Raw genomic sequence first — 14291 nt, 5'->3', positions numbered from 1 at the left:
ATTTGGAAAAACATATAAGAAAAAAAAACACTATTACTCCAACTAATAATATTGTGTTGGTAGACGCAAAATATTGTTTTTCTCATAGTTCTATGAAGATTAATAAAAAATTGCTAATAATTATCCTGTTACGGACCCGGCCCATGGACCCCAGGTCCACGACCGACCCCGAACCCGGGCAAAACGGACCAACCCGACTCACCCTGTTGAAAGCCCGGGAACCGGCTCTCTAGGAGTTCCTAACTAACTTTTGAATTCAAACATCTTCCTTATCTTAGCCAGATAAGATAAGATAAGATAAACCACCAAACTCCTATAAATAAAGGACCCAAGTCCTTCCAGGTATTCATTCATACCTCATATCTCACACCTCTTTGATCCATTCTGACTTGGGCGTCGGAGTGTCTTTGCAGGTACCTCCCCTCCTCTCCATCTGGACAATCCAACATCTGACTCGTCCCGCGGGTTCCCGATCCTCCTCCTATATCGTATCAGAAGCATTCTGTACATTGGCGCCGTCTGTGGGGACCTGCGACAGTCGGAATAGATGGAGGGTATCTTGGACGAAAATCCATCAAGCCAAGACGACTCCAGACCACGTCATCCGACCCCAGAACAACAGGAGGTCCTGAACCAAGCCCGGATAGCCAGCACTATCCACCGCACAAACGAGCACATGATCACAGATCCACAACAACCCGAAAAAACAAGGGACAAAGCAACACACATCATTCAGGACCTCTGCCTCCGAGTCCAGGAACTTGAAGGTAAATTGACCGACAAAGGAAAACACGCCAACGAACGGGGAAGCCAAGCAACATCCCGGCCACGATCCTACCGCGGAAGGTCGCCAACCCGGCAACACGATAGAAGAAACGGTCGTAGCCACTCACGCGACCACCGACACGACAACTCGCCAGAACGGCGACACAACAAAAAACACCACCGCAGCGCGTCCCGCGACCTAAGCCGTCAGCACGACTCGGACGAAGACCCGAAACGACGACACACCAAGCGCACAAGGAACGACCACACCATAATGGGAGCCACGCCCTTCACAGAAAGAATATTAAGAGCAAAACTCTCCAGAGGCTTCGACAAACCGACCGACATGAAGTACGACGGCACTAAGGACCCTCAAGAACACCTAACGGCCTTCGAAGCCAGAATGAACTTGGAAGAAGCATCCGACGCGGTCCGATGCAGAGCCTTCCCAGTAACCCTTGCCGGACCGGCGATCAAATGGTTCAACGCCCTCCCAAACGGATCCATAACCAGTTTCCACGACATTACAAGAAAATTCATGGCCCAATTCACAACCCGAATCACCAAAGCCAAACACCCCATCAGCTTGCTAGGGGTCACGCAGAAACAAGAAGAATCTACAAGGAAATACCTCGACCGCTTCAACGATGAATGCTTGACGGTCGACGGACTCACAGACTCCGTCGCCAGCCTCTGCCTAACTAACGGACTCATGAACGAAGACTTTCGCAAACACCTCACCACTAAACCAGTATGGACCATGCACGAAATCCAGAACGTCGCCAAAGACTACATTAACGACGAGGAAGTCAGCCAGGTCGTCGCTGCCAATAAACGGCAACACGTCGCCACCCAACACGGCAATCCGACCCCCCGTCATAACCCACCACCAAAAGAGAACCAACGAGACAGCCTTCGACCAACCCACCGACCACCAAGAATAGGAAAATTCTCCAACTACACCCCTCTAACAGCACCAATAACCGAGGTATACCACCAAATAGCAGATCGAGGCGTCATCCCCAAAGCCCGACCACTCAAGGAAAGGACAGGAGGAAATAAAGCTCTCTACTGCGACTACCACCGCGGATACGGCCACAAAACACAAGATTGTTTCGATCTTAAAGATGCTCTTGAGCAAGCCATACGAGACGGCAAACTCCCAGAGTTCGTCAAATTCATCAGAGAACCAAGGCGCGCCGACAGAGACAAATCACCTGAAAGAGAAGGACGCAACCCGAGAACTCAAAAACCACCGTCCAGGGAAAACCCCGAAGAAGACCCGACCATCATAGTAAACGTCATCACGGGCAAAGACGTGTCAAATAAATCAAAATTAACAATGAAAAAAGACCTCAAGATAATGGCCGTCAGGAACCACGACCCAGTCACCATAGCCGACAGCGCGATAACTTTCTTGCCGGAAGACTGCCAACACGGCACCTCGGCCGAAGACGCCCCCTTCGTCATATCGGCACGAATCGGAACAGGGCTAGTAAGAAGAATACTGGTGGACACCGGCGCTGACTCCAACATCCTCTTCCGAGGAGCCTTCGACAAACTCGGGCTCCGCAACGACAACCTCCAAACGCACCGCCACGGCATCACGGGCCTCGGAGATAACTTCCTCAAACCAGACGGCTCGGTTACTCTTCCCATCACCATAGGAACAAGCAATCAGAGAAAGACGATCTTATCCGAATTCGTCGTCCTAAAAGACTCCACAGCCTATAACGTCATTCTCGGGAGAAAAACAATCAACGACTTCTCGGCAGTCATCTTCACCAAATACCTTCTCATGAAATTCAGAGCCGACGACGGCACCATTGGAACCGTTCGCGGAGACCGAGAAGTTGCAGCCGAATGCGACAACAATAGTTTAGCCCTAAGGAAAAAATCCCGGGATGCGGCCGGAATTTTCCTTGCTGACCTAGACGCACGACTTGACGGCCAACCTAGACCGGAACCAGAAGGGGACATGGAAAAACTACAAATAGGGCCAACCAAAGATGAATACACGTTCATCAACAGAAACCTCCCGCACGACCTCAAAGAAGAACTCTCGCAACTTTTGAAACAAAACAGAGACCTATTCGCATTCACACCAGCCGATATGCCGGGAATAAGTCCCGACCTGATGTCTCACCATCTGGCAGTAGACCCCCTAGCCAAACCCGTGGCGCAAAGAAGACGGAAAATGTCACCAGACCGAGCCGCCGAGGTCCAAAAACAAGTAAAAGCCCTACTCGAAGCCAACTTCATCCGAGAACTCCCTTATACGACCTGGCTAGCCAACGTCGTACTAGTCAAAAAATCTAACGGGAAGTGGCGAATGTGCGTTGATTACACAGATCTCAACAAAGCATGCCCAAAGGACGCCTTCCCCTTACCAAACATCGACGGACTAGTGGACGCAGCATCCGGACACCGGTACCTCAGCTTCATGGACGCATATTCCGGCTACAACCAGATCCCGATGCACCGGCCAGACGAAGAAAAGACAGCATTCATCACACTGGACGGAACCTACTGCTATAAAGTAATGCCCTTCGGCTTGAAAAACGCCGGAGCCACCTACCAGCGACTCGTCAACAAAATATTTCGCAACTTAACCGGAAACAAAATAGAAGTCTACATAGATGATATGCTCGCCAAGACGGAATCCGGTGAGCAACTAACCGACGACCTAAAGGTCATAATGAACACCCTGCGAAAACACCAAATGCGACTCAACCCAACAAAGTGCGCCTTCGGAATGGAAGCAGGAAAATTCCTCGGATTCATGATCACACAACGCGGAGTTGAGGCAAACCCGGAAAAATGCCGTGCCGTCCTTGAGATGACAAGTCCCAAAAACCTCAAAGAAATCCAAAAACTTACCGGAAGACTAACCGCACTATCCCGGTTCCTCGGAGCTTCGGCACAAAAGGCAATCCCTTTTTTCAAACTTATGAAAAAAGGAACCCCCTTCAAATGGGAGACAGAATGCGAAGAAGCTTTCCAACACTTCAAGAAGGTCCTAACGGAGCCTCCAATCCTCGCAAAACCTCAAACAGGGGAAACACTATACCTGTACCTCTCCATAACGGAAGAAATAATCGCAGCAGCACTCATCCGGGAAAACGAGAAAAAGGAACAGAAACCCATATACTTCATAAGCAAAGTCCTACAAGACACAGAAGCCCGCTACTCACGATTGGAAAAACTGGCTTTCGCACTCCTCTCAGCATCCCGACGACTACGACAATACTTCCAGGCCCACCCCATAACGGTCCGAACCGACCAAGCGGTCAAACAGGTATTGCAGAAACCCGACCTAGCGGGTAGAATGCTAGCATGGTCCATCGAATTGTCCCAATTCCAGATCGGGTTCGAACCCCGGAACGCCATCAAAGTGCAGGCCTTGACCGACTTCATCGCTGAAATGACCCCGACCAAACTGACATCCGAACCATGGAAACTGCACGTCGATGGCTCATCAAACTCCACTCACGGAGGTGCAGGAATCATACTCAAAAACCAAAACGGGATCACAATTGAACAATCAATAAGATACGATTTTCCAGTATCAAATAACCAAGCAGAATATGAGGCCCTCTTAGCAGGCCTGAACCTAGCCCGGGAAGTCGGCGCAAAGGTACTCGAGGTCAACACCGATTCCCAGGTGGTGTGCTCCCAAATCAACGGGAGCTACCAAACCCGAGACCCCCTGCTCCAACAATACCTCAATAAAGTAAATGAATTAAAAGAAGGATTCGAAAACGTCTCCATACAGCACGTCCCCAGGGAGCGAAACGCCAGGGCAGACCTACTCTCCAAGCTAGCTAGCACGAAGTCAGGACACGGCAACAGATCGCTAATCCAGGAGGCTGTCAAGTCGCCTTCCGTATCAACAGAAATCAACGCACACCTAACTTCCTCAAATCGAGAGTCTTGGACATACCCTATCTTGCAATATCTCCGCGACGGAATCCTCCCACCAGATCCGAAAGAGGAAAGGCGAATAAAGAGAGAAGCCGCCAACTATACCATCATAGCGGGACAACTATACAAACGCGGATTCTCGCAGCCCCTACTCAAATGTGTCGAACCCGGGGACACGGAATACATACTCCGCGAGATCCACGAAGGATGCTGCGGTCACCACATCGGGGGAAAAACGCTAGCCCAAAAAATCACCAGAGCCGGCTACTTCTGGCCCACAATCATTCAAGATTCCATACAACTAACAAAAAGCTGCGACAAATGCCAAAGGCATGCCAATATCCACCGAGCCGCACCACACCAACTCAGTATCATATCGGCTGAACGGCCATTCGGCAGTTGGGGAATCGACCTCGTCGGGCCCTTCCCCACGGCACCCGGCCAACTCAGATATCTCATCGTCGCCATAGACTACTACACCAAATGGATTGAAGCCGAGCCCCTGGCCTCTATCACGGCTACCCAATGCCAGAAATTCGTCTGGCGACAAATCATTACCCGATTCGGAATCCCCGAAATCATCATCTCCGACAACGGAACCCAGTTCACAGACAAGAAATTCAGAGAACTCCTAGAAGGATTGCATATATCCCATCGCTTCAGCTCGGTAGAACATCCCCAAACAAACGGACAAGTGGAATCCGCCAACAAAGTCATCGTCAAAGGACTTAAGAAACGACTTGACGAAGCCAAGGGGCTATGGGCAGACGAGTTGGGATCAGTCCTATGGTCATACCGAACGACACCCCAAACGAGCACGGGAGAAACGCCCTTCCGACTAACATACGGCGTAGAAGCAGTCATCCCAGTGGAAATCGGGGACCCCAGCCCTAGAAGAACGGTTGGAGGTAACGACGAAGAAGCAGAACGAGATCTCGTGGACGAAGAAAGAAGCATAGCCCATGTCAAAGAATTAGCACTTAAACAAAGGGTCAGCCTAAGGTACAACCACGACGTTATCCGACGAGAATTCGCGGACAACGACCTCGTCCTACGACGAAACGATATCGGCCTTCCGACCCCAGGAGAAGGAAAACTCACCCCCAATTGGGAATGACCATACAGAATCAAGGCCATAATTGGAAAAGGAGCGTATAAACTCGAACGACTAGACGGCAGCGAGATACCGAGAACTTGGAACGCAGCCAACTTACGAAGATACTACACTTAAATAAGTTACCCTTTATTTTTTTAAAGTCACCATTTGTTTTTTCTACTTCTTTTTTAATCATTTTCGTCTTTTAGAACCTCGGGTACTCTTTCCCTCACGAAGGGTTTTAACGAGGCCCAACCATTCAAATAAAATTTTTTAAGTTACTTCCACTTCATCTCCATTACAAGCCATCACCGTTTCTCAAACACGGAACAAAGACACGGCCACCACTGGAGGATTGATCACCCCCCAGGCCGAACACACGGATATCCAAAAAACCGACCAAACGAACGGTTATGATAAACAAAATACCTAAAGCCCGAACGGCCAAATAAAACGCTCCAAAACGGATCATACGAAGACCCAAAAACGGTCAGGAAATATCATACAAAACGAAGTCACGGCCCTCGAGCCATTAGAAAAAGTTTAAACAAGTTCAGATCTAAAAATACAAAGAAAAACTACTCGATATCAACAATCCGACCATCACGGACGGTCTTGAAAGCTCCCGTTACGGACACATCCACGCCAGGGGCCAGTACCAGAAACTGCGCCTTCATCGTCTCCTCGGTAGCAGCAACGGCATCCCTAGCATCAGCCAACAAAGCCGTTTTCTCCTTCTTCAAAGCTTCAACCTCGGCCATCAGAGTCTCCGACTCGGCGAGAAGCAAGGCAGCTTGAGAACTCGCATCTGAAGAACGCTTCCGCTCCTCAGCCAATTGAGAAAGAAGTGAAGTCTCAACGCCGGCAAGTCGGAGAATCTCCGCCCCGGCATCCTCCGACGACTTCTCCGCCTTCTCCTTCGCAGTCTTGGCTGTCGCAAGCTCCTCCTTTAACTTGGTCACATCAGCCTGGGCCTGCCGAAGCTTCTTCTCCAACAAACCCACCTGGGCCATCATAGGCTCAGCCTTCCGAACAACCACAGCAGAACGAAGAAGGGCACGGTAAATCGACTTAGCCTGGCCAGCGACGTCACAACCATCAAAAAACGACTCTGTTCCAGGCATTAAGTGCTGATCAATAAAGCCCGTAGCGTCGAAACGACGGTCCATCACGCTAGGAACCAAACCCTCCTCCTCAAAAGTCTCACTACCCGGCTCCTCAGTCCTACTCCTTTTCCGAGAAGCCTCGGCAGCCGTCATCACAACAATCTCAGGCGATCCAGGAGGAACCTCAGCACCAGTAGCCGCTCCCGACGAAACGACCTCCTGAGGAATGACCTGGGAATCCACGGCCGGGCCCGAAACAGGAGTCGAAGGAGACGACCCCCCTCCTCCCGAACCAACGCGGCCTTCAACCTCGCCAAAGTTGTCAAGCCGCCAGCCATCTCAACTAAAAGAAAAACAAGGAGAGGAGTTAAAAAAAAAAAAACGGAAACACACCAATATATGTCCGACAAGCCTCGGATCCCCCATAACGTCTCGAGGATTCAGCGGACGCTCACCAAACAAATGCCACAAAACACTGGCAATATCCTGATCCTCCCGAGACATATCATCATAAGAAACCTTAGTCAAAATCGACGACCCGGCGCCAAAATTCCAGTACGTCAGAAACCGGCGCTCACCTTCCAAAGTAAGCCAAAACGGGCGGTGCCCCTCAACGGGACGCACCTTAAAATACTCCCACTTGAACCCGTGAAAAGAATCCTCGAACAACCCAAAAATCCGACGATGAGGCTGAGCCCGGAAAGACATATACCCTTTCTTGTGCTTCCCCTCCTTAGTCGGAAGAGTGCACAAGAAAAGGAAAAGGAAAACGGGTACGGAAGCCGGGAGGTCGAGATATCGGCACACCAACTCAAAACACCGAACGGCCGCCCAGCTGTTCGGATGAAGCTGAGACGGTGCCACAGAACACCGACTGAGTAAACCCTGGACAAACGGGGAGAAGGGGAAGCGCACTCCGAGCCGAGTAAACATGGACTCATAGACCCACATCCAGTCCGGCACGGTGGGTGAACGGAGGTTTAGATAGCAAACGCGCTCATCAGCATCAGGGAGCACGAGCTCGTATCGCCCCTCCTCTTCACCACCACCACAAATCGCCCCCTGGTCGCGGAGCCGTTGGAGATCACCCTCCGTCATCCGCGACGGAACGCCCCACACATCGCTGGTCACCCAACCATAGCGATTGGGAACGCCCCTGGAAGGGGCAATGGGGGCACCCACACCCTCATTTCTCCGACGCTGCATACCTAAAACGGAGGAGCACCACCATCAGCCTACCAACTCGATACAATTACAAACACCTAAACACCACTACAAGCAAAACAGAAAATGGCGGTGCTCAGCCCCTTCCCAAAACGAAAAACACCAAACACAGGAAAAACAAAAAGGGAAGCAGGCAGAACAAAGCATGGTAAAAACAGAAAACAGTCACACAAACAAACGTATGAAAAGCAAAAAGAAACTACCAACCTGGAAAGTTCGAAGGAAACTTGAAGAAAAACGGAAAAATAAGGAGAAGCAGAACAGCACCAGAAAGCAAAAACCACTAAACAGTTTTTCTCAGGAAATGAAGAGTTCTCTTTGAAAAGAAAAACGGACGAGGGAAATAAAGGCCAAAGCGAAACGGTTTCAAAAAGACAAAAAGACGCAACTGGCCCTGGACATAATAAAAACTCGCGGGGCAAAAAAGGGAAAACACCTCCCCAATTAATACCCCCTTGGAAAAGCAAACCAATCAATTACGCCTCAAAAGACGTGACGGGCGCAGCAGGCACGGAAGGGTCACGTCAAAGACCCAAAATACGGCCAAGACGAGTCTTTTACCAAACGAAATCGACAAACCGACTTCCCATCACAGCAAAACGCTCGACCCGGCACCGGATCCACGACGGGAAACGTCTTAAAAACTTCTAGCGACAAACCGACCATAGTCGCTCTCCCGCTACGGGGGGCAACTGTTACGGACCCGGCCCATGGACCCCGGGTCCACGACCGACCCCGAACCCGGGCAAAACGGACCAACCCGACTCACCCTGTTGAAAGCCCGGGAACCGGCTCTCTAGGAGTTCCTAACTAACTTTTGAATTCAAACATCTTCCTTATCTTAGCCAGATAAGATAAGATAAACCACCAAACTCCTATAAATAAAGGACCCAAGTCCTTCCAGGTATTCATTCATACCTCATATCTCACACCTCTTTGATCCATTCTGACTTGGGCGTCGGAGTGTCTTTGCAGGTACCTCCCCTCCTCTCCATCTGGACAATCCAACATCTGACTCGTCCCGCGGGTTCCCGATCCTCCTCCTATATCGTATCAGAAGCATTCTGTACATATCCTTAAACACATGTTAAAGGTGTTCAATATAAAAGATTTTGTTAAAAATCCAAAAAATTTGTAATACTTTTATAGGACATTTATTGAAAAGAAAAATTTTAAAAATTTTACCCTAAAAATAACCTTAAAAAAACATATTAACAAAACCCATACAATAAAAATTGAAATATTGTTGGTGTGTGTGGCTTTCCAGCTCTTGTAGGCTCATTGGGTTAGGCAAATCAATTGGGGGTAAGGCATGTAATTGGAGTTACATTTTAGTATTTTACGCCAAAAGTTTTTGAAAGCTTGGATAATACTGTGTATTCAGCCTTTTTCTTTCCTTGAACATGGGCCCCGTAAATAAAGAAAAATAGCTCAGAAAAGGAGATTATAATATTTCTACGACATACGAATCTATCTATAAAATAAAATAAAGAGTAATCATACAGTTGCTTTTAACGCATTCTCTTTAGTCTTTTAGTCTTTACTGATTCTATATATCTACAAAACCTTTCATGAAAAATGTGTTTGTTATCTCAAGGTGAAAATTGGGGAATTTATGAACGCCAAAATTAACAATGTTATATAAGAAATAATAGATAAAATATTATAACAAATTAAAACAGTCTTCCTCCTGCGTGTATAAAATCAAGTTTGTAGCAGTATGTCTTGCATGCAATTCTAATAAAAATTAGCTTAAATAAAATTAAAAATAGAAGAAATTCCATTGCTGGTATAAATATTCTTTTCGTATCCAACATGTAAAGTAGAAAACCTTCTCCATTATATAATAATAATGTAGCCAAAAAAGAGGATCACCTTCTCCATATTTGCCCTTTAAACTTTTCTGATCTGTAACTGAAATTGGGTCCACTATATATACCTCACTTAGCTTATTACTTATATTTGTTATAGTTATTACTAAATTTCAAATGGAACTAACCTACTTGCTTTCCTGTCACTATATATATAAAATGTTTCGGAGATAACATTAGAATTTTTTTCATATTTATTTGTGGAATATAAATATATAGAATCTAAATATGAATTTGTGATAGACTTCTTTACTTTAGGTTAGTAGAGCATATTTAATAGTCTAAGAAATATAAGGATTAAAATCAAATAGTATATAATTATATATTAGGCATAAATTAGTATTTGAAGAAAAAAAAAATCTGGATACGTTCATGCATATTATCTATAGATATTATTCAAATTATGCTCATTGTAAAAAGAATATGGACCATATATTTGGTTAGAAGGATAAATGAGATGGAAGGTAAATAAAAACCGAATAATAAAAAAAATCTAAAAAATTATAAATAAAATAATGTTATTTCTATCATAATATATATAATAGAATTTGATGGAGCCATTTAATTTATGTGATCGATCTTATCAATTGAAATAGGACTTTGTTTTTATTGTATATTTTTTTATAGTATATATTTTTATAGGTCCATGATCTTAAAAAAAAAAAACATTTTAGATCAGTTATAGTTTCAATCCTAATATGATAATTGAACTATAATGTTTGAGGACTATGTATAAAATAGATTTCACAATTTAAGAAATTGAAATTCGAAGTAAATGTTGTTTGGATGAGAATAAAGGATTATGTTGGATATGTTGCTAGTGCTATGTATATATATACCTCTAGTCCTCATCCTTGATTGATGAGATTATTGAGGAAACAAATACTAGTATTTTTCAAGATGCATTTTGGTTTGATTCATTTGGAACCCTTAGAGGGAATAACGGATCTTGGTTATTCTTGATTGAGCCATCCAATTATTGATACTAAGCCACGCCAAGATGCCAATAACTATAAGATTATGGATGGAGTTAAAAGTATCAGTCTGAGGTTGGTAGTTAAAAACAGTAGCACATTTTATGTGCACCTTTCTTACTCAATTACTGCCAGGTGGGCTCCACCACCCTTGACCGTGGCATAGTTTGCTGCCCACAATTTCAGCTATGTGGGTCTCCCATCGTTCCCTTGAGTCAATGCCTCATCCTTAAATGACGTAATATAATTGTCTATAATTTCATTCTTGGCCCCATTCATCCATCTTGTCTTCTACTTATTACGAGTAGCGTTACTTAGAAATTAATTAAAGCTTCTCATCATCACTATTTTATTTGTAACTAATTTCTCTTAAAAAGAAAAAAGTTCGTGTTCAACATATTATGATATAAAGATAGTGTTAGGATTAGTAATTTTTGTATTTTATAATTATTAATTGACTATTAATAATATTTTTAATGGTGTGAGATTACATCTAATAATAAAAAATCACTTACTTTTTTTATATAATTAAGTCCTGACTATAAAATATAAAAATTGCTGCCCCTAAATTTTTTCTTTATGATATTATTGAATTGAATATGGAATTTCAAATTATACATAATCATATATAAGCACTACTTGCATACTTTGTTTATAAATTATGATGATGAAATCTTTAAATCATTATGTAGTATAATATACAAATTTAGAGTCAATTTATATTAGAATTTAGTGAATCGAAATCACCTAAAAACTAGTTTAAGAATAACAGATGTTTCCTATTTATAAACCAGTTGTAAATTAAATTATATTTTTAAAAAATATATATAAGACTTGTTTTAATATATGCATCTATCCGTCGCCATCAAATCAAATAAATTCCAATATCATATTAAAATTAAGAGAACACAATTTACTTCGAAAAATAGTTAAAAAATAAAAAATATTTATATTAATGAATTATCTAAAAACTATATTCATACGAGCGATAGAATTCATAATAGTTAATTATAGAAATCGAGAGAAACAAAATTGTCTATAAGTGTGATGGAGCTAGAGAATTTATGATGAAGAAAATATATAACAATTTTGTTACGTGTACATTTTTTTATAAAAGAATATCATTTTGATACTAGTATTATCTTAATAATTAAATATTTGTTCTCTTTATTTTATTAATTAAAAAATAATCTAAATTTAGAATAATTAATAATAATCATATTTTTATACTGGTGTTAAAAATACAAATAATATTTTCCAATATATAATGGAGAGAAAGAAGAAATAGAAAAGCTAAATAGAGAAAAAAAATATTGTTAGCGTGTAACTGGGAACTTGGAGGTAATGTTAAGAGTTGAATAAAGGATATTTATAAATTAAATATAATATATTAATGGATAAAATATTATATTGATCGTCTAAATTTGGACGTAATTCTGTTTTGATTTTTAAGGTTTAAAATATTTTATTTGAATTCAAAAAGGTTTCATTTAGTTTCAATGTAATCCCATCGTGAGGTCAAAGTTAAATAATTAACAAAATGTCTTACATGACAGCAGTACAAAAACAAGGTCGATAATATGGAGAACAAGTACAAGCTCTAGAGGCACAAAATCAACCGTAGATGCATCAATATATTTATTTATCATTCTTCTTAGTTCTATAAAAAATATTTCATTTAAATTGTAAGAAAAATGACAAATAAATGTATTGATGCATCCACATTTGATTTTGTACCTATAGAGCTTATACTTGTTTTCTAAATTATCGACCTTGTTCTTGTATTGCTGTCCTGTAAGACATTTTATTAATTATTTAACTTTGACTTTACGGTAGGACTACATTGAAGCAAAGTAAAACTTTTTTAAATTCAAATAAAACACTTTAAACCTTAAGGCTTTTTCACAAGGAAAGCACAAAGGAAATAAAAGCGTAGCCCAAGGAAAACGAAGCTATGAAGCAAGAAGCATGATACGAAAAAATTGTAAACAATAGTTCCACTGGCAAGTATACTGGATCGTATTTAAGTAATAACTCACTTTAAGTGAGGTCGATCCCACGGAGATTGATGGATTAAGCAACTTTTGTTAAGTGGATATTCTAGTTACACAAATAATTTAATGATTTTTGTGTAACAAGTAAAGAAGAGAAGTAAATTGTATGAAAGTAAAGAGCCTGAAATTAAATGACTAAACGTAAAGGCAAGAATGTAAATAACTGGAAGAGTAAATAGCATAAAATTAAAATGCAAGAAACTAAATGCGAAAAGATAAATGGCAGGGAAATGTAAATTGCATGAATGTAAAGAGATTTGGGATATTGGGTATTAAATTAAAGCAACAATTCAAAAGAATTAAAGTGAAGAATAATAATGGGTAAGATCATTAGGGATTGGAGATGTTAGATTCTTCATGAATCAATGGGTTTCAACTCATTCTCAATCATGTGAAGTAGATCTATGGCGGATTGTGAGTAATTGGATCCTAATCTCTTGGTCACTCAATTTCTCTTAACACAAACAATTGCCAATCTCTTAATCGATTGCTCATGAGAAGAGGTGAAATGCATTTGCTAATCATCAAACCACACAACCTCCAGAATTTCAATTCAAGGTGGTTATATGTCACGTACCAACCAAGAATGTATCAATCAAGAAGGCTACGAGAAGAGTCTCAATCTGAATTTAACAACTCCTTTCTCAAGTTCATTGTGAGGATTCATGTAAATCCAATTCCTCTCTCAATGGTAATTGGATCTATGAAGCACAAAGACTTTTTCTTAGGATAACAACACTTGAATTGAGAAGACGAAAATAGCATTAATTCATTAAATAAAATAGAGTTCCTCCCCTTAATGAAGTGGGGTTTAGTGAATCATAGCTCTCATTACAAGCGGAATTGAAAATTACAAAACTAGAAAATAAACTAAGAACTAAGTACAAGCAAAATATGAGAATTGAAGTGTGTGATCTTAGTTGGGAATACCCAGTCCAAGTCCCCTTTTTTACATTCAAAGTACCCTCTATTTATACTAGTACTATGCTTCAGGTGTGCTTCAAAGTATGCCTTAGCATTGGGCCTTGCAAACTTGAGTTGGGGCATGAATTCGGTGCTCATTGTGGCATTGTTGAGTGAGCGTAAAAATTGAGCGCTGGGCATTTTCTTCTCGTCATGCGTACGCGTCACCTTTGGTTCTGGCGCTCTTATGAACGAGAGTGAGAGTGAGCGTGGTACACCTCCAAGCAAACGTTACATTGCCATACGAGCGTGGTACACCTCCTCATAATGCGTACCCGTCGTCCATGCATACGTATGACCCTTAATGCTAGCGC

The 14291-nt window shown here is 42.6% G+C and overlaps 1 protein-coding gene across 1 annotated transcript; it reads left to right on the top strand.

Annotated features, from left to right (window-relative positions):
- The first annotated feature begins 547 nt into the window (after positions 1-547).
- On the top strand, positions 548-5806 carry LOC140173664 (uncharacterized). The gene is made up of 2 exons (XM_072198170.1): positions 548-2891; positions 3117-5806. The coding sequence occupies exons 1-2, from the start codon at positions 548-550 to the stop codon at positions 5804-5806; spliced, it is 5034 nt and encodes a 1677-aa protein (XP_072054271.1).
- The last annotated feature ends 8485 nt before the right edge of the window (positions 5807-14291 follow it).

The sequence above is a fragment of the Arachis hypogaea genome, chromosome 6, assembly GCF_003086295.3.
Source record: "Arachis hypogaea cultivar Tifrunner chromosome 6, arahy.Tifrunner.gnm2.J5K5, whole genome shotgun sequence".
Taxonomy (NCBI): domain Eukaryota; kingdom Viridiplantae; phylum Streptophyta; class Magnoliopsida; order Fabales; family Fabaceae; genus Arachis; species Arachis hypogaea.
This window is presented reverse-complemented; position numbering and strand designations above follow the sequence as displayed.

Coding starts and splice junctions, on each gene's coding strand:
- LOC140173664 (XM_072198170.1), top strand. CDS start 548: ATGGAGGGTATCTTGGACGAAAATCCATCAAGCCAAGACGACTCCAGA. Junction 2,892..3,116: donor AGCCGATATGCCGGGAATAA/GTCCCGACCTGA, acceptor TTGATTACACAG/ATCTCAACAAAGCATGCCCA.